Source organism: Artibeus jamaicensis, unplaced genomic scaffold (assembly GCF_021234435.1).
Source record: "Artibeus jamaicensis isolate MK-2021 breed Jamaican fruit bat unplaced genomic scaffold, CSHL_Jam_final contig_465, whole genome shotgun sequence".
Taxonomy (NCBI): domain Eukaryota; kingdom Metazoa; phylum Chordata; class Mammalia; order Chiroptera; family Phyllostomidae; genus Artibeus; species Artibeus jamaicensis.
In genome coordinates, this window is record NW_026521843.1 from 34,819,531 (window position 1) to 34,847,507 (window position 27,977).

The window sequence follows — 27,977 nt, forward strand, 5'->3', positions numbered from 1 at the left end:
ATACCCCTACGATGCTCATTTTGAAAAACATTTTTAATCTTAGTAACAATAATCTAGAAAAATCTTTAAAATAAAGCAAATTATACATAAATTATGGCATCCTTACTTTATAATGGGTGACTGACACCCACACCACTGAAAAATTTCTAAATTTAAAACTAAAACCTGAAAATTTCAGTTCAAGACTTAAAGATAACATGTTGTGCCCAGTGACTAACATCACAACATGAGAAACTACTTCTACTTTTCCTCCCTCTTCAAAACATACTAAAACTAGGGAAGATCCCATAGAAATGACAAGAGGCTTTGGAAATTGAGAAACTACTTACGGGCGGCAGCTTTTCACGAGTGTTTTGAGAACATTTTCTACAGAACTGGGGGAGAAAAGCCATTTAATGAATTAGTTTGGTGTATTTAAAGAATTCCTTTAATTCAATTATTAAAAAGTCTCTCTAAGATATGCTCATAATTTAGCTGTTCTCTGTATACATGCAACAGCTAATCCTTCTCTTTCATACAGACAGAAGTGTAAAGATTAACTAACTACCTACACTCCATAAACTGCTCTTTCCTTTGCTCTCATTTGCTCATTCTCTGCTGTGAACTAAAAAGAAGAAAACTAGGAAAAGAACAAGTCATTTTCAATCTTTACAAAGTCAGCAGCAATGACCAACCATACTTAGCAACACATCAAGAAATATGCTCAGTAGCTTAAAACTTCAAATATTAATTTAAAAATTTTATTAAAGTTATTTTACATCAAAACTAAGAACAGACAAAATTTGGTGTGCTTCTATCAACAACTGCCAGAAACGACTTTTCTGTAACCAACTAATGCGAGTTCTATAACCCTGCAGGGCACCTTATTGCTAGCAACAATGATCAAAACAGCAACAGCCACCTTTCGGACTCCTTAAAATGTTTGTTGAGTAACATTAAAAGCTGTAACTTATTCTCCACCTTGTAGGTGGTTCAAGTGAATATGGAAAACAACAAATATTTGTATATTAATTTATAATAAACATGCTAGTTTTAATATTAGTTTAAACTCACATGACCAGAAAGGAATTTTTAAAATATTAACTAGAACACAGTCAAAAAAAGGTCAAATGGAATTCATAAAACAAAGTGGCAGTAGGTGATTTGAACTGGAATTTTAAAATAAATGTGCAACTACATACAGTATGAGATGTACAACTAAAAATAAGTCTCCAGAAAGACATTATGGAGGAAAGGGGTAACTTTCAGGCAGTGCTTCAACCTGACACCTCCTTAAAGTTCTTAAGCTCCTTAAAGTTCTTAAATACAGAAGTCTACCAAATTTCTCTGAAAGCTTAAGAACAAATCTGCAAAGAAATTTCAAGGGATAACAAAAACTAAACTCAGCACAAGTAATCAATCCATCATATAACCAAGAGTGAAAACTAAATTACTTGAAGTAGGAGGAATACTCTTTAATTTCCAAACTACTCAGCAAACAACCAACTGAAGAGGAAACCTGGCCACAACTCATGAGCTATTTCAAAAATAAAAAGATGGCCATACAGCCAGAGAACAGTCATGGAGCATTCTCTCTGACTATCGGAGAGATATTCTACTTTCCCTCACAAAAAAAGCTGAGCAATTCAGAAACACAGATTTTAGTTTGGAGAACATCTAAGTTGCCTGGTTTAAAAAAGTCAAGCTTCTCTCCAACTACATTTCCCTGAGGACAATGACCATTACAATTATTTTTTCCTCTGGGCATTGCCAAAGTCCTCATAATAAGACTATATATTCATCTCCATTTATACTTTCTTTCTTTTTTTACTTACATACAATGCTCAATACACATATTCTGTCGGGGCAATAAAGACCACAGATCTTTCGGTCTTTTAGTTTGGAAACAAATCAAAGAATTAACAGGCAATGTTAAGAGAGAAATCTCATTCCAAAATAAATAACAGACCAACTTAAACAGACACAGATTTAAAAAAGAAAACTCTAAAATAATAAACTTTCTGTCCAAGAATATAAGCAGAAGATACATAATTCTACAGTTCCTAAAGTTTGTGTCCATGTTAAATTTTTATTCATTTTATTGTTTCTCTGGCAACTGATTTATTACACAGAAAACCTTCTATGTTCACGGGTAACTTTTGTATTCTACCAATAAACCTTCATATAATCTAAAAAATGGTTCTAGAAAGCCAGTCACAAAAGGCTGCACAGCTAACTCTGTTTCTCCAGTTCCCTTCACTCTTCAGAAGTACAAGAGGTTAAGATAGCTCCCGATTGACTCGTTAGAGGACTAGGATATGTGGGGATGTGATTTAGTTCATCTAAATAAAGTCAATTTCAACCCCTTGGACATAAGCTCTTTATCCAGAAAAGAGTACAATCTCTCTAACCTGTGATATCTGTATAGTGACCTTTTGTGATTCTTGTAATCTCTCAAGATGAAGTAAACAATGTTTCTGTTTAAAAATAAAATAAAAGGTTAAGGCTAGATGCTACTAGACTATATTTTTACTAGTTTTTAGAGGGAGTAATTACTACATACTTTTCCAATTGCCGGAAATTTGTCACACTACAGTAATAACAAATAAAAACACTTTCTTAAAAGCCAACCAGGATCTACAGATGGACTATGTTTTGAATGGATTCTCTCATACCCTATTTCTTCTTCATAAAGGTATGTTAAGTTGAAAAGAAAGCCATGGTACATTAATTATGTAATGGTTCACATCTTGGGCTTACAGCCAGACATCTGTATTTGAACACTAGTTCTGCCACTTACTTACTAGTACAATATTACAGCCTGAGTTTTTCCATCTATAAGAGTGGTAATACCTACCTCTCATAAGGCTGTTATAAAAAATGAGATAATATAAAGAAAGCAGTTATCTGGCTCAGAATTAATCACAAAAAACCATAACTACAATTATTTCATACTTAGCCAAAATAAATTACATTTTCATTTTCCTTAAGAACTAAATTTTTGCACTCATTCTGTTTTTATATCTATTCTCCTGTCTCTGGGTAGCTATTAATTTATTACTTAGGAAATTGTATCAAAATAGGAAAATCCTTCCCCAACTGCCAGAGTACTTATTAGGGCAGAGACTAAGTTCTTGTCCCAGTTCTTGAGCTCTTGACCCAGATTCAACAAATGACTCTGTCAGTTTTCCTCTCTGGGCTGCGATTACCTTATGATGACATTCTTTATGATCCCCTATGATGATATTAATAAAGCAAATGCCAAATAGGGGGCAGAGAGGCCTGAGGAAAGCCAAAAGCCTTAATCTCCAGTTACTCCAATTACTGAGACAGTAGACTTATACAAACCTAAATGTTTATGCTTCCTACCCCCCTCCCTCACCTAACTATCAGGTCAATATTCACTTCTAATCCAAAGAAATGTACAGCAAATGATATGCTCAAGATGAGGGCAGTGTGGACTGCCCATAACCCTAAGTAACTTCAGCTTTACTTGATAATTCTTGACTTAAAATTTAATTTCAGAACTCACATTTGCTTTTTCATTAAAAAAGGGGGCGCAGGGGGAGACTGTAACCTTGGTATACTCTATACACCTATGCTGTAACTTCCTTCTAATTTAATGGTAATAGCTGCTTACATAGTATTTTTTTCTTAAGAATGCACTTAACACTTCATCCAAAGGCACTTAATTTTCCCTTTTTCTAAATCTAAACAACTCCACCATCAGTCAAACACTATTCATCTTACATGTAATCTTTTCAGAGCTAATATTTTAGTTAAATAAGCAATAGTCATTTTTCACAGCCACTTCACACAAATGAGGGTCAAGATAATTTTACCATAACAAAGGTACAAATAAAGTATAACACCTCCATCAATGACGTAGCATTAACATTGGTTTTTCATTATCTCCCCTTTTTAAAGTATGCCTCTGTGGTTAAGTGTGAAGTTGTCGTAATCTTGACCACTCATATAAAAAGAATATGCAAAATTGCTGTAAGTGATAGCAAGCCTGACCAACCAAACTAAAACGTTTTTTAAAACTGCTTTAAGCCCTGGCTGGTGTGGCTCAGTGGAGTGAGCACTGGACTGCAAACCAAAGAGTTGCTGGTGCAATTCCCAGTCAGGGCACATGCCTGGGTTGGGGGCCAGGTCAACCACACATTGATGTTTCTCTCCTCCTCTTTCTCCCTCCCATCCTCTCCCTCTAAAAATAAATTTTTAAAGATTTTACTTATTTATCTTTAGAGAGGAAGAGAATGAGAGAAATACCAATGTATGGTTGTCTCTCATGAGTCCCCTGCTGGGAACTGGCCTGCAACCCAGGCATGTGCCCTGCCTGGAAATCGAACCACGATCATGTGGTTCGCAGGCCCATGCGAACTGAGCTACGCTAGCCAGGGCTAAAATTTCTTTAAAAAGGAAGAAGAAACAGTTTTAAAAAGAACAGTGTCCAAGGAAAGATCACTGTGGCAGAGAGACAACTTTTGGAAGAAACACTGTCAAAGTCAGCGATAAAGATCAACTACGAGCCTCTAATTTCCAAATAAAAGTAAAAGAATTTTTTAAAAAGCACATAGAATGTTCCTCAAATACCATGTTAAAAAATACTGCAAATACCATATCAGTAATCACTGTTCATTAACAAAACTGAAAACTATTTGAAAACTTCAACAGCTCCTCAGAAATTACTTACATCCTTTCATCATTCTGTGCTAGAGATCATTCCCAATTTCTAAACTTAAGTTTAGAAAAATGTGGCCACATACATCAAGAAATCCCCAACAGCGGTTAAGAACATGTAATTTCAATGTGCTGAAGGGGACCAAAAGATTTAACTGTCTTGAGGATAAGAGCACCAATTCAAATGCCACGAAGAACAAGTACCAGAAAAGGGAAATACCAATTTCCCCAGAAGCAAATTAATATCAAAAAGGAAGGTTTAATACTATATGATGCCCTTAGAATATATATGAAAGAAAAACAGATACACTTTAAAATATATTAATATATACTTAAAAGTATATAGACGTACTAAAAAATTTAGTTTGTAAAAGTAAAATAAGTTATCCAAACCCAAACTACTTATGATGCAATACGTAAATCTTTAACACTAAACAACTCAGAAAAACAAAATTGGTAGTGATAACACCAAATAAAGAAATTTATACACATAATTCAAATGTGAACTGCCCAGGCCCGTTTTGTGAAAGCTGATCAATGCATAATTCCCTCCACATTTTGATATCAGCAATACCCTTCATGAGCATGCTGCCTACATTTGTAACTTGCAATATGCTACTCCAATTAAGGACACAGGACATTGTTTTACGAAATAAAACCATGCTCATAAAATTTAAATGCTTCTTTCAAAAAGTAAACAATAAGCAATTCTTATGTTGCTAGTGTAAGTTCACAACTACGTAGCACTCCTTTTCAATTTTGATTTTTCCATTAAAAAACAAACAAACCTAAATTGTTTCTCCAGTGAAAGTACATGCAGAGGAGAGTGAAAGGGGTCCTTGCCCCTGAAGCAAAGGACTGAAAGACAGGAGGAAGAAGGGAGGGAGAGAGAGGAAGATACCAGAAAAGATGAAAGAGAAGAAAGGTTAATAATCCTTGCTCTGAACAATATAACTGCTTTTTTAAAATCAGGTTGCAATGCATGACACTCTAAAGCAGTGGTTTCAATAACAACAAATATATTAAGGCACATGAATTTAAGAATTGAAAGACAAACAGTTAACAAATGAAGCAATCTTTCACTTTTGATGATAAAAATAGTATTCTAAAAATAGTACAAACACAGGCAGTCAGCTAACAAAACTGTTTGAAAATGTGCCAGAATATATCCAAGATGAAAATACCCAAAATACCAAATTCAAAAGCATGCCATATTAAAAGGGCTCTTTAAAGAGTTTTCTGAAATAAAATGCTTGTACGTCATTAATTTTACCCCTTGACTAAAAACACTTGCTATACTAGTGTTCTAAATTCAATCTTAAATAGAAAATAAGTTTGCAAATGTTTTAACTGTTAATATTTTTAAGTTAAAGTTAATTTTTCCATCACTATTTATCTCCGCACGCTCTTTCACCTCCACCCACCTCTGCCTACCACCCTACAATCACCACACTGTGGATTCCCTCTTACAAATTTAGTAGACAGAGGACAATATAAAGCAAAACCAAAGTACGATCATATAACTCTCCAACTGGTTTCTCTAACATTTCTGCTTAAGAACCAGGACTATTAAGTTCCTCTAACTTTAAAATCAAGGCAAATGTGAAGAAAGCCCAAGAGTCAAAGAATCTGAAAATCTAAATTTATACAGAGAGATCAGAATGGAAATAAGGTAATCCTTTGAAAAGGAGAATATGTAAAAATATGTAATAGTAAAAAAGATTACGGAAAATTATAGAAAATAAGTAAGGAATAAATTACAGTCCTGACAAATATTTTAAGGAAGAGCCCCCTCAAAAGCAGTTCCGGATCCCCAGTGTTCTTTCTGACCCCTTCCAACTGGAACACACTACCATTTTTCAAAAGAGGCTACAAGAACAGAGCTCCATTTCAGTGTGTACTCTGCTTAGAGGTGGTACACAGTCCTGGGTGTGAGTACTACAAGCCACTGGACCAATATGGTTCATCTGTCTGCAGCATCATTTTTTGTCAACAAATATATAAGGAAGAATTTTTACTTATGGAAACACTACTTAATAAACTTAATGTAGATATAAATGTGTAAGTAAAATGTGAAACTTCCAAGAAATTTCTCATACTAAATCTCTTCAGGAAATACCTGAGAGCCTTGGAGAAAGGGAAGGAGATTTTAAGCAGATAGTCTGAGAATCACTGGTACAGAAGAAAATAAAACAGTGTTTTGGACACTAGAAGACCTGGACCTCAGAGATTTGAAAACAGGGGAGAAAAAAAAAAAGCAAAGACTGCTGGCCCAGTAATAAGAAAACAGGAGAGACTGATTAATGAAAGAAAACTTTTGATAGTATAGATGCAAGGTAAAAAGAGGGAAAACTACAGCTTTGAAACATATGTAAGAAGCATTTTGGAAATGGATGGGGCATTTTTAATTATCACAATAACTGGGGAAGGTTCGATGAACCTTTAGTGATCAGAAGCCAGGTACATTAGCTATCCTGCCATTCGTGGAACAGCCAGCCAGTCAAAGTAAAAAATTGTTGCAAGACTTTCACGTGTCCCCCCATTTCATGGGCATAAGGGTTAAAAATTTTTTTAACCTAAAAGTTAACTGCTTTAAACATTTAGATTCTCCCGGAAATACAACAAACAGGTAGGTAAATTGAGTGAGGCTATATATTTTACTTTGTTGAAAATTTTACCTAAGGTTATTCCTGGAAAAAAAAGAAAAAAATCACATCACCATGGCAATTCCAACTGTACCCCCTGATGTGTCAACACTCTATGCCCTCAACATGCAGCTGCTGCATGCAAATATGGAACCGAGACTAAAGACGGTTTGAATAATCTTAGAACCAAGTGTCATCACACTGGCAATTAGCAGAGACACAAAACACAAGGATGTCACAGAATTTCATTAATAATTATTTGCTAAAATGATGTGTTACTGTAATCCTTTTTTGTATTATCCAACAGGCAATTTATGTTGTGAAAATTATATATTGACATTATTTATTTATTCTGGCCTTGCCTATTAGTTTTCAATCTTACTCTGATATCCTCCCCAGAAATCTACTGCATAAATTCCTTATAGTTTCATATATTAACGAACCTTTTCCCAATTCATCCTTTGCCTCCAATTCCTCACATGTAATAATGTTCAAAAATGTTTTGTGATACAAAATAACTACACTATCCAACATCATTACACAAAAAATTATTCTGACACTGTTATAATCAAGGCCAGCTGATCCATAAGAATATCAAACTTCTTTTTTCTCAGTTCAGTAGTCTGAAATTCAAGTTAGTTTCCAATACCATCATATTTAATTAAATCATGTCATTCTTTATCCTAGCACTAGATTTTATTGCAATGTCCACTCATAATGCTGTTCTTTCATTTTCTTGTACTTATACAACATGTGTTCTAACCTTTTTCTTTTAACTCCAAACTTATTCAACATATAAGTGGATGGAAAATCAGAATACCACACTTAGTGTCTTTTAGTGTAACAATGTCTGCATGTTTTATACAGAGTGGAGCAAAAGTAGGTCTACACTTTTTGTATGGAAAATAATACAATAATTAATAAATAATAGTACAAGAATAAACCCTTGTGTTTCATGTACTCACAATTGTAACCTACTTTTGCCCCACACTTTCCTGTTTGTAAAATACTTTCCTACCAGCCAAGATGGAGGCATAGGTGGAAACACTGTGCCTCCTCATACAACCAACTTTAAAGACAACAAAGTTTTAGTAACAAAAACGCAGCAAAACACAGAAAATTGAACTGTAGGCAAGTCCAACAACAACAAACCGTTCATCCAGACCGGTAAGAGGGGCACAGTCAGCAGTGGAGCGGGTCAGGCGGCAAAGATCAGCCTGACGGACCCAGGAGCCCAGGTACAGAGGTTGGCAGATCGCAGGCGTGGGGTGGCAACAGGCAGACCCAGTGAGGGTGCAAGACGGCAGGCTGACCGCAGTCACACATTCGCACCCAGATAAACCAAGCCAAAGAGCGAGCAGTGAGACAGACCGCTCAGGCCAGGGTCCCAGTGACAGGAATTAGAGCCTGAAAGCACCAATTGAAAAAAATTCCGGGGTTGAGATGCCAGGAGAAGCTCCCCGGCTGACAGTTTGTTGGAGAGACCTACAGGGTCCTGGAGGGTGCACAAGCCCACACACCTGGGAACCAGCACCAGAAGGGCCCAATTTCCTTGTGGGAAATGGCAAAGGGGACAGAAATCTGAGAGAGAGTGGAACAAACACCATTGCCCCTCTCTGACCCCGCCCCCACATACAGCGTCACAAACCAGCGACCTGGGGGGCCCCTCCCTGGAGAACACCTAAGGCTCCGCCCTCATACGTAATAGGCGCGACCTGACCAAAACATTATGGCTCAAGCAGAAAAAAAGCTCAAAGCCCCAGAGCCAATAAATCTAAGTGACCAAGAGATAGCTAACCTTTCAGATGCACAGTTCAAAACACTGGTGATCAGGATGCTCAAAGAACTGGTTGATTTTAGTCACAAATTAGAGGAACATATGAAGGCTAAACTAATTGAAATGAAGGGAAATGCACAGGAAACCAATAGTGGTGGAAAGGAAACTGGGACTCAAATCAAAGGAGTGGACCAGAAGGAGGAAAAAATTGACCAAACAGGAAAGAATGAAGAAACAAGAATTCAAAAAAATGAGGAGAGGCTTAGGAACCTCCAGGACATCTTTAAACGTTCCAACATCTAAATTATAGGGGTACCAGAAAGGTAAGAGGAACAGCCATGAGTGAAAAACTTATCTGAACAAATAATAAAGGAGAACTTCCCCGTTCTGGCAAAGGAAATAGACATCCAGGAAATCCAGGAATCTCAGAGAGTCCCAAAGAAGTTGGACCCAAGAAGGAACACACCAAGGCACATCATTATTACATTAGCCAAGATTAAAATGAAAGAGAGACTCCTAGAAGCAGCAAGAGATAAGGGGACAGTCACCTACAAAGGAGTTCCCATCAAACTGTCAGCAGATTTCTCAAAAGAGACCTTCCAGTCAAGAAGGGGCTGGAAAGAAATATTCCAAGTCATGAAATCCAAAGACCTACAACCAAGATTGATCTACCCAGCAAAGCTTTCATTTAGAATGGAAGGGCAGATAAAGTGCTTCTCAGATTTGGTCAAGTTCAAGGAGTTCATCATCACCAAGCCCTTATTATATGAAATGTTAAAGAGACTTACCTAAGAAAAAGAAGATAAAAAACATGAACAGTGAAAGGACAGCAAACTCACAGTTATTAACAACCACACCTAAAACAAAAGCAAACTAAGAGGACAGCTAGATCAGGAGCAGAACCAATAGAAATGGAGATCACATGGAGGGTTAGCAACAGGGGAGTGGGAGAAGGAGAAAGGGGAAGAAGGTATAGAGAATAAATAGCATAGACGGTAGGTAGAAAATAGACAGAGGGGAGGGCAAGCATAGTATGGGAAATATAGAATCTAAAGAACTTGTGATATGTGGACATAAATGAAAGGGGGGAATGGTGGGGGAGGGGTGTGCAGGGTGGAGGGGAATGAAGAAGGGGAATAGGACAACTGTAATGACATAATCAATAAAATATATTTTTTAAAAAATTGGTAGGTACAAAATAGACAGGGGGAGGTTAGGAATAGTGTAGGAAATGGAGAAGCCAAAGAACTTAAACGCATGACCCATGAACATGAACTAAGTGGGGGAGTTACTGGAGGGAGTGAAAGTACTGGGAGGAGGGGGGTAAAAGGGGACAAATTAGGATAGCTGTAATAGCATAATCAATTAAATATATTTTTTTATTTTTTTGAAAAAATACTTTCCTATTATTTCTCTTCTATGGTTTAAACATTTATATCTATTTTTGTCACTGAGTGTAGATAATGAGGTTATACTACTTATGAATTTCATTTTTAAATAGTTAACTACAAAATAGAAAAGGAGATGCTGAGTATGTTAAGAGTTGAGAATCACTGCTTTAAACCAAATGATAATTTTGGTAAAGACACAATTTCTCTTCAAAAAACCAGAAATGTCCATGGTAAAATGTTTAAGAAAGAGGTTTTCCCAAGGGCAAGGATGACACGAAGCTTCAGGCAAAGACACTGTCCTAAGCCTAGTATCTACAATCAGGGGATGAACTATAAGCACTGACTGACACTTATAACATCTAACAATATTTCCAGGAAACAGCTGGTATTACTTGAAGAAGAAAGCCAGAGATATTTGTTAATGACCAGACAGAACTTGAATCAGCCAGAGAAATTCCAGAAAGATACAGAACTGCCCTGGCTAGTGTAGCTCAGTGGATTGAGCACGGGCTGAGAATCAAAGGGTCGCCAGTTCCATTCCCAGTCAGGGCACATGTTCAGGTTGCAGGCCAGGTCCCCAGTGAGGGCCATATGAAACGCAACCATACATTGATGTTTCTCTACCTCTCTTTCTCCCTCCCTTCCCCTCAATCAATCAATCAATCAATAAAACAAATTAATAAATAAAGCATAACTAATTTTGAGCACAGTTTAAAGATCCATAAATTTATGAAATGATGTTCTTAATTCTAACTTCAATGAGCTCATATAATAAACCTAATAAACAAGCAGAAATAAAACTCATAAGGAATCTTTACAACGTTTTTACATTAATTTTTTAAATTTTCATAATATATTTTATAGCCCTGACTGGTGAAGCTCAGTGGGTTCAGCACCAAGCGGTCGGTCACCAGTTCCTGGGTTGCAAGCCAGGCCCCCAGTAGGGGGCACATGAGAGGCAACCACACATTGATGTATCTCTCCCTCTTCCTCCCTTCCCTTCCACTCTAAAAATAAATAAATAAATGTATATTATTAAAATGTACTTGTGATTGTACCATTTAGTTTCATGATGAATTTTCTGTTTGTTATGGTTCAAAAATGGGTTTTCTGGTTTTAACACATGAAACCTTAAGGAAATACATGACTGGTGAGCACTCTCCAAAAGCCAATTAAGGCCTAAATTCAGGATCAACTATAGTCATATTCTTTTTTACTCTTTCCATTTACATAATTTCACTACTAACTATGACCTGAAAATCTCTTAAAGTCTGCCATCTGCTGTGATTTTCAAAAAATTCTATGAAAAAAAAACCCAGCTCACTTAAGTGAAGCCTGAGGATTAATCATGGATTAATTAACTGAACTGGTGAACTGGGAAAGCTACAAGTAGTAGTAAAATAAACATGTCTAAGATTGAGAAAGAAACCACAGAAATCTTTAATAACGACAATTTACAAAAGAGAAAAAAGAAAATAATACAGGAATATAAAATGGAGCTCTTGAGGAATAAGTATATATATGGGCATATGACAACTCTAGATAATGAGGCAAATAGCTAAAGGAAAAATTTTCTAAAAATAAACATCACTTTCAAATAACATGAGTATTTTAAGACAAACATGCTAAGATTGAGCATGTTTGAGCAACACTGAGCAATTAATAGCTACATCACAAATGGACAAACCCTGTTAACAGGGGAAAAGGATACTTTGCAGTCAAGTCTGAAATCACTACTAACCAAAAAGGGCAGATTATCCTATTTTACTCCATAAATTCAGAATACAAAACATACCGAAATTAGAGATCTGAGTCAAGAGCACATACAAGAAGCCATAATCAGCCACAGATTTGTAAGCTCAGTTATGTCTAAACATTACTAGAAAGTAAATAATCCAAGGACTGTACATTTGAATAGTTTGTGCTCTCAGGATAATCTAACACTAAAACTGATGCTTTTTTAAGTGAAACCGTGTGCCCCTGGAATATGCAAAGCTCCTCTTCTTGAAGCATTCATTTTACTTGAAGAATTAAAGCATGTAGATGTATTATAAAGAATGTCAAATGTATATTACTTTTAATGACAGTATGGTGCTGTTAGAAAAATCTTGATGGGAAATTCTTAAGTACAGCTTCAGATACAATTTAAAGAAGGCTAAAACTGTTTTAGGAGTTAAGTTACACAGAAAGGAGTACATTAAATTGTACATTTGTTTGTTTATCTTACATAACCCAGTATTTCTCAATTATAATCAAACCCCTAAAAGCCCCCAAGTGCTCCCAAAGAAGTTCTTTAAATGAAAATACTTACTTAGGAAACCAATTTAATCCTAGGTGCTCCGTCTTAGAATATAATATTCTTTCCACCATGTCATAAAGTGGTCTCCAAGGTAACTCCAAATCGTGTCTGGAAAGAAGTTCCTTTTTCCTAATTAGAGGAAAGTAAACACATATGTATGTATGAGTGTGCAGGTGTGTGTATATTACACATACTATTCGGGGAGGACAGTTGTTAAATGTTGCTGTCATCACAGTGGGTTTTGCTTCTCCTCATCCACAGCCTGCTCACTGGCAGAACATGACAGGTAGCAGGAAGAACAATGTACTAAATTCTTGCGGCTGTTCAAACCTCAAAGAGCACCTGGTAAAGAGGGACATCTAAATTTGTACCACTATTACTGTGGATGAGTTTCACACTTTCCCATACTATCTATCTAAGGAGTAAAGTTTCCAGCACTGTGCTGCATGCTTTTGGGATAAGCAATAAAATAAATTATCCCTGTCTTCACAGACCTCACAACCTATGTATGGAACATATAGTTTAATGTGTCCTTGAGAAGCAAAGGCTTCATGAAGATGAAATTGGAATGAAAAGGTTAACACACATGATTTCATCGTAAAAAGTTTTTTGCAATCTTTTTCTAAACTGGCAATTTTGGGCATGGTCTTCTTATCAAAAGAACACCTAGTTCTCATTCCCTAAAACCTTGAAAAAAAAACCACACAAAGTAATCTTAGCAAAAATCATAGGAAAACTGACTTACTTTAACAAGTTGATCAAGAGACGAGCAAATCCCTGCATCATGCTGATTTCCAGTTTTGGAATTGATACCAGCTCATACAATAACTTGATAAAAAGAACATGATCTTCTTTGCTAAATTTTCTTCCATAAAGTCGAATATATCTGCAAGAAAAGAATCAATATAGCCTTTAAAAATAGGAATGGTGACACGCCCATGTTCCTTGTACACTGTTCACAACATCCATGTGAAGCAACATAAATGTCTATCAACAGATGAATGGATTTTTAAAATGTGGTATGTAGCCCTGGCTGGTGTAGCTCAGTGGATTGAGCACGGGCCTGCGAACCACACGATCGCGGTTCGATTCCCAGTCAGGGCACATGCCTAGGTTGCAGGCCAGTTCCCAGCAGGGGACTCATGACAGGCAACCACACATTGGTATTTCTCTCCTTCTCTCCTTCCCTTCCTCTCTAAAGATAAATAAATAAAATATTTTAAAAATGTGGTATGTATATACACAATGAAATATTATTCAGCCTTTGAAAAGAGGAAATTTCTGTCATATGCTACAATACAAATGAACCTTATAGACATTATGCTAAGAAGTGAAATAAGCCAGTCATAAAAAGACAAATATGAGTCTACTTAAGTGTGGTATTTAAAGTAATAAGCCCTGATGCCCTGGCTAGTGTGGCCCAGGAAACTGAGTGCTGGCCTGTGAACCAAAGGGTCATAGGTTCGATTCCAACTCAGGACACATGCCTGAGGTGCAGGCGAGGACCCCAGTAGGGGGTGTGCAAGAGGCAACTACACATTTATGTTTCTCTCTCTTTTTCCCTCTCTAAAAATAAATAAATAAAACCTTTTGTAAACAATAATAATAATAAAGTAGTAAGCCCTGAATGGTGTGGCTCAGTGGGTTGGGTGTCCCAGCAAAACCAAAAGGTTATGAGTTCAATTTCTGGTCAGGGCACAGGCCTTGGGTTGTAGGCCAGGTCCTGGGTTGGAGTTGTGCAAGACACAACCGACCGATATTTCCCTCCCTCTCTTTCTTCCTCCCTTCTCCTGTCTCTAAAAAACATAATAAAAACTTTTAAAGAAATAATCAAACTCAAAGGAAGAGAAAGTGGCAATTGCCAGGGGCTGGAACAGAAGAGGAAGTGGGAAACTGTTCAACAAGTATACAGAATTTCAGTTCTGCAAGGTGGAAAAGTTCTCAATCCTTTGAACAACAATGTACATGTTGTTAACAATACTGTACTACACACTTAAAAACTGGTGAGAGAGTAAATCTGCATCTTGCCACATTAAAAAATGTGTGTCCCCCCCATGTACAAAAATTCAAAATGGATCAAAGAACTAAACACAACATCTGAAATAATAAAGTACACAGAAGAAAACACAGGCACTAAACTTACAGACTTTGGTCATACAGATTTTATGAGAGACTTCTGACCAAGATGGAGGCATGGGTAGACATACTGTGCCTCCCCCCACAACCAAAATTAAGGACAACAAAAATTTAGAAACAAAGTAAAAAACCACAACCAACACACAGAAAACTGAGCTGTACGGAAGTCCGACAACCATTCCTCCACACTGGTAGGGCAGAGTCAGCGGCTGGCAGAAAGGGGTCGAGGAAGGAAAAAGCGGTGGCAGACCAGGCGCACAGGGAGGAAAAGAACAGACCCAGTGAGGCACACAAGGTGGCCGCCAAACCACGGTTGCACATTCACAGGCAGATAAACCAGGGGAGAACGGGCAGAGAGACAGACTACACAACCCAGGTCCCTGTCACCAGGAAATAGAGCCTAAAAGCACCAACTGAAAACACTTGTGGGGGGTGAGGTGCCAGAAGACACTCCCAGGCTCACAAGAGAGTTTGTTGGAGAAACCCACAGGGTCCTAGAATGTACACAAGCCCACCTACCCGGGAACCAGCACCAGAAGGGCCCAGTTTGCTTGTGGGAAGCGGCAGAGAGGACCAAAATCCGAGAGAGAACAGACCCAGTAACATTATTCCCTCTCTGACCCCACCCCCACATACAGAGTCACAACCCAGCAACTGGGTAGCCCCGCCCTGGTGAACACCTAAGGCTCCGCCCCTCATATGTAACAGCCACAACCTGACCAAAAAATTATGACTCAAACGGAAGAACAAATCAAAGCCCCAGAGCCAGTACTTTTAAGGGACCAAGAAACAACCAACCTATCAGATGCATAGTTCAAAACACTGGTGATCAGGATGCTCACTGAACTGGTTGATTTTGTTGCAAATTAGATGAAAAAACAAAGGCTACACTAAGTGAAATGAAGAAAAATGCACAGGGAACCAACAGTGATGGGAAGAAAACTGACACTCAAATCAATGGAGTGGACCAGAAGAAAGAAACAACCAAACAGAAAAGAAGGAAGGAACAAGATTTCAAAAAAAATTAGGAGAGGCTTAGGAACCTCCAGGACATCTTTAAACGTTCCAACATCCAAATTATAGGGGTACCAGAAGGGGAACAGGAAGAGCAACAAGTGGAAAACTTATTTGAACAAATAAGGAAGGAGAACTTCCCCAATACGGCAAAGGAAATAGACTTCCAGGAAATCCAGGAAGCTCAGAGAGTCCCAAAGAAGTTGGACCCAAGAAGGAACACACCAAGGCACATCATAATTACATTAGCCAAGATTAAAATGAAGTAGAGAATCCTAGAAGAAGCAAGAGATAAGGAGACAGTTACCTACAAAGGAGTACCCATCAGACTGTCAACTGATTTCTCAAAAGAGACCTTGCAGGCAAGAAGGGGCTGGAAAGAAGTATTCCAAGTCATGAAAGGCAAGGACCTACATCCAAGATTGCTCTATCCAGCAAAGCTTTCATTTAGAATGGAAGGGCAGATAAAGTGCTTCTCAGATTTGGTCAAGTTCAAGGAGTTCATCATCACCAAGCCCTTATTATATGAAATGTTAAAGGGACTTATTTAAAAAAAGAAGTTAAAAAATATGAACAGTGAAAAGACTGCAAACTCAGTTATTAACAACCACAACTAAACAAAAGCAAAAACAAACTAAGCCAACAACTAGAACAAGAGCTGAACCACAGAAATGGAGATCACATGGGAGGGTTAGCAACAGGGGAGTGGGAGGAGGAGGAAGAAGGGAGAAGGTACAGAGAATAAATAGCATAGATGGTAAGTAGAAAATAGACAGGGGGAGGGGAAGAATCGTATGAGAAATGTAGAAGCCAAAGAACTTATGACACAAAGAACCTATGACACAGTGGGGAATGTGCATTCCCCACTAAAGGGGGGAATGTGGGTGGGAGGGGGTGTGCAGGGTGGAGGGAAGTTAAGGGAAGAAAATGGGACAACTAATAGCATAATCAATAAAATATTTTTAAAAAATAAGATAGAACAAAAGAGTACAGATATATAAGCCTACGTCTGTTTTAATCACAAGAAATCTTTTACGAATGTGTATGTCTTACTCGGAACCCTGCAACAACACAGCAACTCACAAAACAGGAACCATTTGTTTCCAAGAGTTATTCATGACTATAATAAAGTTACTATAAAAAATAATGTAGTATTTTTTGAGCATGGGCCTGTGAACCAAACAACCATGGTTCGATTCCCAGTCAGGGTTGCAGGCCAGGTCCCAGCAGGGGATGCATGAGAGGCAACCATACACTGATATTTCTCTCCCTCTCTCCTTCCCTGCCCCTCTAAAGATAAATAAATTAAATATTTAAAAAATAATGTAGTATTTTGCCTCAAAATTATACATTTTCAGTTTTTTAGCTTTAGAGAACTAATGTAATCAAAACCATCAGCTATAAGCAAATTTATTCCAAAAAGCATGAATGACTAATCACAGCATATTTAAGGATTCAGAAATAACTAAAGCTTAAGAAACCAAAAGTTATTTAGAACAAATTACTGGATACTTAAAATTATAAACTCCTTTGAGGAAGACCATTTTACAGACAAGTAAATACATAAATAAACAGAAAAGATAGTACTAATACTTTCTATATGATCTTTTGCGCTTACCCAACAACTAATTTCAAATTAAAAACATGACTAATTCTAAAATGAGGATACCTAATGTTTTCCACATTCCAGAAATTCCTTAAAAATCTTTGTCCACTAATAGCACTTTTTAATTTTCTCAGGCTGCTGACTATTTATTCAGCTCCTTTCTGTCACTTCAGGGTACAATCCCGTGATTACACCTCAGTATGAATCAGTGAGGGGACAGCATGGGAGGCAGAACCATAAAACCTGAGGTGTTCTTCTGCCTCTACCAACTACTTGTAAAAGTTTCATAACCACCCTGGGCTGCTAATGCAAATGGATTAGTGAAGGCAGACAGAGATACCATAAGCCCAGGCTTGCTAGAGGTTCTTTTTTTTTTTTTTTTTTAAGATTCTATTTATTTTTAGACAGAGGGGAAGGGAGGGAGAAAAGAGAGGGAGCTAAGCTTCAATGTGTGGTTGCCTCTCACATGCCCCCTTCTGGGACCGGGCCCACATCCCAGGCATGTGCCCTGACTGGGAATTGAACATGTTACCCTTTGGTTCGCAGGCTAGCATTCAATCCACTGAGCCACACCAGCCAGGACTGGTAGAGGCTCTTCGAGTTACTGAATAGACATGATACAGACTCCTCCTAATGCCACCTTCAACGTAAAAGCTAGGAAGCATTTAAATGCTACTTCCAAGTGTATCTTTTGAACCAGGTACACACTTTAAAGATAAAGCAGAAAAGTTCAAAGCATTTCCTGATTTCGACAGCTACTTCAGGCCTTGCCAGAACTCCAGAAGCCCTCAGGGCTGTACGTTCACTTTCCCCAATGGCTGGGACATTTACAAGGATAAATTAAAGAAACACTGCTCTAAAACCACTGAAATAAACTTCAAAGCCGCAAATTTAATACTAATGAAGAGACCGAAAGATTTCTAGAAGAGCTAGAACTGCTGACAAAATTAGAGATTTTTAGGGAAATTGTTCAAAAACATTTTATTTCCCCGTCAACCAGTAAATAGTTCTTGCCAACTAGAAAGTAATTCTGCTTTCAGCATTTCTCAAAACGCAGTCCAAGATTTCTTCTGAAGAGTACAAAAAGTACTGGGGGAAAAATTATAATTGGTCTTCATTAAAATTAAGAACATCTGTTCACCACAGAACACCATTAAAAGTGAAAAGCTCAGTCAGATATTTGGAATACATATATCTGACAAAAGACCCAGAGACAAATTATATTAAAAATTCCTTCAAATCAGTAAGAAAAAGACACCCAAATAAAAATTGGGCAAAAGACTCAGGCAGGCACTCTGTAAAGGAAAACATCCAGATGACTAACGGGATGTGAAAGGATACTCGACATCTATACTCAACAGTAAAAGCAAATTAAAACACCAGAAAGGTCCCACCTCACTCTCCTAAGACTGGCTAAAACTTAAAGCCTAACAATACCAAGCCTGGGTGAAAGAGAATGTGGAGAACAGGACATTTCATATGTTAAGGTGGGAAAAACTGCTTGATATTACTACCTAGTAAATGTCTATTAGACATTTGACTATTTAAAATGCATATTCATCAGCTCCATCTTAAATATAGTCCATCAAAAATACTGAGAGTATTATATTTAATAAAACTGTTTCTTAAAGGGGGGAATTTATCAACAAAATACTGACAGTGAAGACTAAGAATTTTCTGCCCTGGCTGGTGTGGCTCAGTGGATTGAGTGCCAAGTGGAACCTGCCAACAAAGGGGTCGCCAGTTTGATTTCCAGTTGGGGCACATGCCTGGGTTGCAGGCCAGGGCCCCAGTAGGCAGTGTGTGAAAGGCAACCACATATTAATGTTTCTCTTCCTCTCTTTCTCCTTCCCCTGCCCTCTCTCTAAAAATAAATAAAATCTAAAAAATATTTAAAAGACTAGGAATTTTCATTTTTCAAAACCATTCCAGTTGGTTTTTCTATATATTTATGTTCAGAAATCCTACTTTAAAGCATACTTTGTTCGTTTCTTTTTTCCAATTAATTTTCATATTATATTTTAGTACAAAGAATTACTACTAGATGTCTCAAAATACCCTGGAAACCTTGGTAACAGTCATGATTGAACTTTTGAAGAGACTATTTCTTAAACTATCCAGAATATATAGATGACAAGTCATTATGTTCCATCCTCCCACAGAGGGGGAAAAATAACAGTAAAAGGTAATATTGTACAAAAGCACTTTTCAACTGCTTCCTCCTGACAACCTTATAATTATTCAAATATTTTCATCTCAAGCAAAGAGGACTGTGGAGTGCCAGGGACAGTAATTATTTAAGAAAATGTACAATAATGTCAACTTTTTTTCTACTATATCTTTTTTTAATCCTCACCCAAGGAAACATTTGTCAATTTTAGAGCGAGAAGGCGGGGAAAGACAGACAGACATCGATGTGAAAAACACATCAATCAGACCCACTGCCTCCTGTACAAGCTCCGAACCGGGAACCGAGGTGTGTGCCCTTGCAGAGAAATGAACCCTGAACCTTTTTTGTGAGCAGGATGAGGCTCCAACCAACTGAGCCACCAGGCCAAGGTTCTACTACACCTCTTGATAGTTTGCTATATATTACAAGGAAATTTAAAGTAAAATATAAAATTATGCAATACTGTTGAATAGACTAAGAGTTAGAGATTGGCTAGGGTCTAAAAATACTGGTTTTCAATACAAGCTTTATTTTCACCAGCTGTTTTTCTTCAAGGTAATCACTGGGTTTCTAATCCATCTATATCTGTCAATAAAGTGAAATTAACATAATTTCAGAGGAACATTAAAACTATCTGCAATTAACCCTGGCTGCTGTGGCTCGGTGGATTAAAATGCAGGTCTGCAAACTGAAGGGTCGCCGGTTCGATTCCCAGTCAGGGCATTGCCTGGGTTCTGGGGCCGGGTTCCCGCTTGCAGGCACGTCAGAGACAACTAATCTCTCTCTCTCCTGTACACTTCAATGTTTCTCTCCCTCTCTTCTCCTCTAAGAATAAACAAATCTTTAAAAAAAAGACTATTTGTAACCATAAAACATGCAAGTCACCTAGTAGTGATTAAGCAAATACTTTATTGGGGGTAGTTCTACTCAAAACACAAAGAAGGTATTTTGACTTGATAATTTAAATACCAGATTTTTTGTTTTGCCCTGACCAGAGTGGCTCAGTGGCTTGGGCATTGTCCCCAAAAGTGAAAAATCGCTGGTTTAATCCCTGGTCAAGGCACACGCCTGAGTTGTGGCTCAGGTTCACAGTTGGGGGCGTGCAAGAGGCAACAGATCAGTGTTTCCCACACATTAGTGTTTCTCTCCCCATCTTTCTCCCTCCCTTCTCCTCTCTAAAATTAAATAAAATCTTTAGAAAAATTATTTAAAAATAAAAAATAACAATTTCTCATTGCAAGCACTTAAAAGTATTTATGGATGATTTTTCTTAAGCTCCACCTATCAAGCAATTAGTCCTAAACAAGTAAAAAATTCAGAATATCAAAGTCAAAATAGCAAAAAGTTTTTCAATGCACATTTGCAATAAAAATTTCTTGGGGGGAAAAGGGAACAAACACGCCAATAAAAGAATGGTTTGTTAAAATGCAGTTTATGCCTTTAGACTCCAATGCACTTATGTTAAATAAAAATACCCCTTGTCAAAGACTACTAAAGTTCTATTTAGTAGAGCACAGGAGTCAAGCTGTATGGTTCTCACTAGCCAAAAATGATACCACTGGAGTATGAATCACAACAATCGACAGTAATGGATGTTCAAATCCATTAAGTTCATAATGATACTAAAAACTATAAACACACACACGCACAAAAGAAAACCCCACAAATCTCACTTTTGAAGAATGCTAAGAACCAAGGCATTATCTTAAATACCGGTAAATTAAGAGAACTCAAGCATCCGTCATGCCCCTCATAGAGGGACTGTACCTCAGGATAAATAATATTTGGTGAGGAAAAGTTCTCTAGAGAACTTAAGCTAATAAGGATGAAATGTATCACCATTTTGCAATTTCTAATGCGTGGAGGACGGCAACTAATCTCACACACACACACACACACACACACACACAGAACCAGGAATTATGCATCTCCTAATAAAAGCATACAATACCACCTATTAACGAGTCTTGAAAAAGAAAATGAAACTTTATGTGCAAAATAACAGCAACAAAATCTATTACTATGTCTAACATCTCAGTTTGAGTTTGACTGAAGTTCATCATTAATAAAATTGACTTTAAAAGACAAAAATAAAAATGGTAGGTTATAGCCCTGAATGATATAGCTCAGTGGTTAGGCATCATCCCACAAACCAAAAGGCTGCTGGTTCAATTCCCGGTCAGGCCACGGTCAGGCCACGTGCCTGGGCTGCGTACCAGGTTCTGGGTTGGGGAAGTGCGAGAGGCAGCCAATAGATGTTTCACACAAGGGTGTTTCTCTCCCTCTCGTCCCTTCCTCTCTCTGTAAAAATAAATAAATACAATGGTTTGCTTTCTTTTTTAATGCAAGCTTACAAAAACAATGCCCTCTTTTCACTCTTCTTTCTGTGGGGCGGTCTTAAACTAGTCACAAAGAAAACCTCACTTAATTCTAACATGTGAACGTTATTACAGTCAAATAGTCTGATTATAATAAAATGTAAATTAGAAAAGACTAAAGTGTAACTAAAAGAAACCAAATCATTTTACAATACATACATGAATATCAGTTAAATAGCCCACACCCAGACTTAAGGCACTCCCCCTCCAAGAGGCACTTCCTTTGAAATCGGGTCCAGGAGAACGACTATTCTTACTGTTATTATTTGGCATTATTTCTGAATCTACACTACTGGTAAACTAGGAAACAAAAATAAAGGTAACTGTTTTAGGAAAGGTAGAATAGTATGGTGTCAATGCTATAATTATATCTAAACATTGAAGCAACCAACTGAAAAAAAAAACCAACCTTTTAGACTATGTAAGAAAATCTACAGTGTTTTTTTTAAAGCAGCAGCTTTAAATGTTGGTGCCATACAGCAGCCTGTATGGCACCAACATTAAAAACAAGTAAGTAAGTAAATAAATAACTAGTGATGGTTGAAGGAATATTGTTCCATTCATTCATAATACTAACAAAAAAGAAATTTCTCTAGAAGAAATGTGCAGAAATTACATTTTAAAACAATAAAAGACTAAAATGTAAAATATTTGACTTAATGGTGAAACGAGAATATTTTTAATGCCTTAATACCTGACAATTAGGACTAAATGATAAATATTTTACAGTAAGGAATACTACCATGACCAGTGAAATCTCTACACAACTCCAAATTTTAATTTCAAACAGCAACTGCACATCATCCCTCTGCCAAAACAAATAACACTTCTGCTGTAACTATATCAGTTCTAGTCTTTTCTTTCTGTTCCTAAGGTGCCACCAAACAGAAAAAATAAGCAATAAAAAAAGGCAAAATTAGCAGAGAAAATTAGAGGATCGGATGAAATTAATTACTTTGACTTTATTACAGGACTAAGTCCTTCATCATTACACATAATACAAAAGATACAGATAACAGTTCTCACTGCCAAAGAGTGAATGCTTAAAATCAAGTGTTTTTCGTAAATCCACCTCTCTTCTTTTCAAAAAGCATTTCTAAAGCAAATGACATGTACACAATGAAAGTTATGATTCAAACAGTTCCTGTAGACCAACAACTCACAAATCAGATGTGAGGAGACCGGACACAAGGGCAAGTAAGGGGAAAAAATGAAGTATTAATAGAGTTTTAGGATTCTTTATTGTGAAGCAACGTTTCACCATATACAGTGATCACTGAACTGAATCTTAAAAGATTAGACAGCTGTCATCACTCTGAACAGGAAACCCAAGATCAAGATAATCTGAACATTTGGGGCAAGAGGACAGGAGACACCTTCAGGTAGAGGAACGGAGCAAGAACGGGGAACTCTGTGGCCAGAAGACACAACCAAGACAACGTTTCTTCTTCCCCTATTTCCTCTCCAAAGAGGTCAAGCCGAGGATCGATAAAGGGGATGCACTACCACAAACAAACAATAATAAAGGATATTAATTCCAAGTGACTGCTGGTATAGAACAAAGGCAATTTAATTTCTACCTAATATGGAGGATGTCTTATGTTTCCATTCTAGCTTCTCTGCAACTGTGGACATTATAATCAATTTTGGACAAATTTATTGATTTCAACATATTAGCCAAGCAAGCAGGAGGAGCATGGTTCTGAAGACTGCTGAGAATTCAAACTGCTCTATGTTATGGTTCTGAAGACTGCTGAGAATTCAAACTGCTCTATGTTAAGTCTCTTGGACAAATCATTTAATCATATAGATATACGTATGTATGTATATATGTATGTGTGTATATGTATGTAAAACCTGGGTGGGTGTCCTCACAAGGCTATGGTGATGGGTAACTGATTAACATACATGAAAGACATTCAATTTAATTGCTCTAGAATGGGGTGGGGTGGGGGGGCTGCAGGTACCAGCTGTTTTTTTATAAGCTTCCCAGATGTCTCACCACATTTGAGAACTATTGCCCCTTAGCAGACTGACTAGGGCATGATACATGCTTTTTAAAATCTATTCCAATCATTAAAAATGTAATACTAATGCAATTTGTTTCAATTTACATTGCATTAGTTATGATGTAAAATATATCTTAAGGTGTTTGTTTACTATGTATTTCTTTTCTTGTGAATTATTTGTTCATATTCTTATAAATCAATCTACAGAAGAAGACAATCTATAGAAGTCTTAGAAATCTTTAAGACTTCCTCTTCCTGAAGTCTTCCTTCATTCCCAAACGAAAGTGTTATCTCTGTTGTCTCTGCCCCTTAACAGCTGTACCAAACTTGGGGTATTTTTCATATACTGTCTCATACTACAGATATGTATGTATATATCACTGTATTTCTTTAGATTACTGAAAAATACTAAGTGGCAGGGACCAACCCTCCATAACACCTATTCAATCCTTACCTCTTAACCAGAGATAAAATAAGAAAGACATTCTGAGAAACATTATTTTCAACTTATTGAATATACAAGTATACCTTGAGGAGTATAGTATGCTTTAATACTTACAAATGGCTCACCAGAGCTAATTTTTTTTAAAGTAGACAAAAGCCCTTCAAATTAACAATAAATATCTGACCAAATTAAGCAAACTGGCTTTAAATTATTAAGCGTACATTTCTAAAACACACTAAAAACAGATTTAGCATCTTTTTTAAAATATATTTTATTAATTATACCATTACAGTTGTTCTATTTCCCCCCTTCATTTCCCTCCACCCTGCACACCCCTCCCCCACCCCCCTTTACTTTATGACCACATGTCGCAAGTTCTTTAGATTCTGTATTTCCCCTACTATTCTTGCCCTCCCTTCTATCTATTTTCTACCTACCGTCTATACTACTTATTTTCTGTACCTTCTCCCCCCTTCTCCTTCTCCCACTCCCCTGTTGCTAACCCTCCATGTGATCTCCATTTCTATGGTTCTGCTCCTGATCTAGCCGTCCTCTTAGTTTGCTTTTGTTTTAGGTGTGGTTCTTAATAACTGTGAGTTTGCTGTCCTTTCACTGTTCATCTTTTTTATCTTCTTTTTCTTAGGTAAATCCCTTTAACATTTCATATAAGGGCTTGGTGATGATGAACTCCTTGAACTTGACCAAATCTGAGAAGCACTTTATCTGCCCTTCCATTCTAAATGAAAGCTTTGCTGGATAGATCAATCTTGGTTGTAGGTCTTTGGATTTCATGACTTGGAATATTTCTTTCCAGCCCCTTCTTGACTGGAAGGTCTCTTTTGAGAAATCCGCTGATAGTCTGATGGGAACTCCTTTGTAGGTGACTGTCCCCTTATCTCTTGCTGCTTCTAGGATTCTCTCCTTCATTTTAATCTTGGCTAATGTAATGATGATGTGCCTTGGTGTGTTCCTTCTTGGGTCCAACTTCTTTGGGACTCTCTGAGCTTCCCGGATTTCCTGGAAGTCTATTTCCTTTGCCAGATTGGGGAAATTCTCCTTTATTATTTGTTCGAATAAGTTTTCCACTTGTTGCTCTTCCTGTTCCCCTTCTGGTACCCCTATAATTCAGATGTTGGAACGTTTAAAGATGTCCTGAAGGTTCCTAAGCCTCTCCTCATTTTTTTGGATTCTTGTTTCTTCAATCCTTTTCTGTTTGGTCATTTTTTTTCCTCCTTCTGGTCCACTCCTTTGATTTGAATCCCAGTTTCCTTTCCACCACTATTGGTTTCCTGTGCATTTCCCTTCATTTCAATTAGTTTAGCCTTCATATGTTCCTCTAATTTGTGACTATAATCAACCAGTTCTGTGAGCATCCTGATCACCAGTGTTTTGAACTGTGCATCTGAAAGGTTAGCTATCTCTTGGTCACTTAGATTTATTGGCTCTGGGGCTTTGAGCTTTTTTTCTGCTTGAGCCATAATGTTTTGGTCAGGTCGCGCCTATTACGTATGAGGGTGGAGCCTTAGGTGTTCTCCAAGGAGGGGCCCCCCAGGTCGCTGGTTTGTGACGCTGTATGTGGGGGCGGGGTCAGAGAGGGACAATGGCAGTTCCCTCTGCTGCTTCCTGCCACTGGGGCCTGCGTAGTCCGTCTCACTGCTAGCTCCTTCATGGGTTTATATCTGCGTGTGAATGTGTGACCGGGATCAGCCCTCAGTGGGTCCGCCTGCTTCGCCACACCTGGGATCCGCCCATGGCTGCTGGTGCACCTGGGTTGTTCACCTGAGTCAGTCCGGTGGATCTTTCCTGCCTGACCCTGCTCTGCTGCTGGCTCTGCCCCTCTTACCAGTTTGGCTGAAGGGTTCGTTGTTGTCCAACTTCCATGTAGTTCAATTTTCTGTGGTTTGGCTGAGTTTTCGTTGCTAAAACTTTGTTGTTTTTAAACTTAGTTGTGGGAGAAGGCGCAGTGCTTCCACCTACGCCTCCACCTTGGCGGAAGTCTAGATTTAGCATCTTTATTAAGTACAATATTGCTAATGAAAGACCTCACATTAGATAAGAGATCTGAGGTATGTATACTAGGTCTGTCCAGAAGGTATCCAGCCATGTAATATGAAAAATGGAGACATTTACTGAAGATACAAGAAACACTGCACACAGGACAATGACACCTCAGTCCCCTTCAAAGTAGGTGCCTGAGGACCTCACACAGTTTCAATTGCCATCAGCTGCCTCATCATACTTTGCTGAATCTCATGGATGGTCTACAATCTTTTCCCTTTTCGAGGGTGATTTTAGTTTTGGGAAAAAACAGAAACAGCAGGGTACCAAATCTGGGCTGCAGGGGGTAACTCAGCACCCGGGTAATTTGATGTTTCGAAGAAAAACTCTGCACAAGATGTGATGCGTGAGCAGCTCATTGTCATGATGAAGATGTCAATCACCAGCTATCCATAGCTGCTGCCTTCTGAATCATCCCAATAGTTTCAACAGAGGAAGGTTCAAGCTTAACACAAAGTTTCACGCAGATTCATTGGTCTGTTCGCTCAGTCATTTTGAATGTGATGGCCACACAGTACACATGCTCACTCAATGGTGTCTACCGCCCCCACTGTCTAGCACAGTGAAGTCTTCATTGTTCACACACGTGCATTCCAGTCCACTCTCCTTGGCTGCCAGGTAACATCAATGTCACACAAAACATTCTTGTTATATTAACAATGACCAGACATTTTCCGAACAAACCTCATACATCCACCACAGGTTAAACAGTGCTCACTTGGAATTTCAGCACGTTGTATTTCAGACTTATATTCTTCATGACATTAAAATCGACATGACAATTTCTAGAGTAAAAGTCATTCACTACTAACACCTAATGATGATGGCTCATCTTTTCCCCTTGAGACATGGATAATGGGCATTCATTTCTTGACTTGCTTTTCAGAGTGTCACTTAAGACCCAGCCATGGCAACAAGCAATGGAAACATAAAAATAAGTAAGAAATTGCCCCTGAGCATACAGCTTAGACAGGGAGACAGGTAACTGATTAACTAATTCAATAGAATGCTGAGTACAGACTTTAACAGCTGTAGTCGATCTGCTCACATCTCCATTCCCCTACAGTAAGTGGCTTTCTCCAAACTGCTCCTTAACCAACCAAATGCTACCTCCAGGCTCAGCTGCAGTCCTCCTTCCCAGTACAGTCTTTCTAGGCTGCAAAGCCCAGGGGTTTTCATTCCTCTGGACATGTGGTTAAGAGCAAGAGCCCTGTGGTCATCAGGCAAATCTGCTGACATCTAACCTCTCTTAAGTCTCACTTCTTCAGTGGTAAAATTGGGATAATAAACATGCCTACAGTTCATAGGGTTGTTCGTGAAAATTAAATTAAATAATGCATGTAAAGCCTTAGCATAGTGCAAGTACATCCTGAACCCTCAACCT

General features: G+C 37.9%; 1 protein-coding gene across 3 annotated transcripts in view; it reads right to left on the minus strand.

Annotated features, from left to right (window-relative positions):
• Positions 1-27,977, minus strand: part of PSME4 (proteasome activator subunit 4) — a 98,379-nt gene that overhangs the window by 61,255 nt on the left and 9,147 nt on the right. For 2 of the 3 annotated variants that reach the window (XM_037158439.2, XM_037158438.2), the window contains exons 2-4: positions 13,523-13,663; positions 12,790-12,906; positions 330-374 (exon numbers count right to left, since the gene is read on the minus strand). In XM_037158439.2, coding sequence (XP_037014334.2) covers positions 330-374; positions 12,790-12,906; positions 13,523-13,663 — 303 coding nt within the window. The remainder of the gene's footprint in view (positions 1-329; positions 375-12,789; positions 12,907-13,522; positions 13,664-27,977) is intronic. The other variant, XM_053666879.1, reaches the window with a different exon arrangement.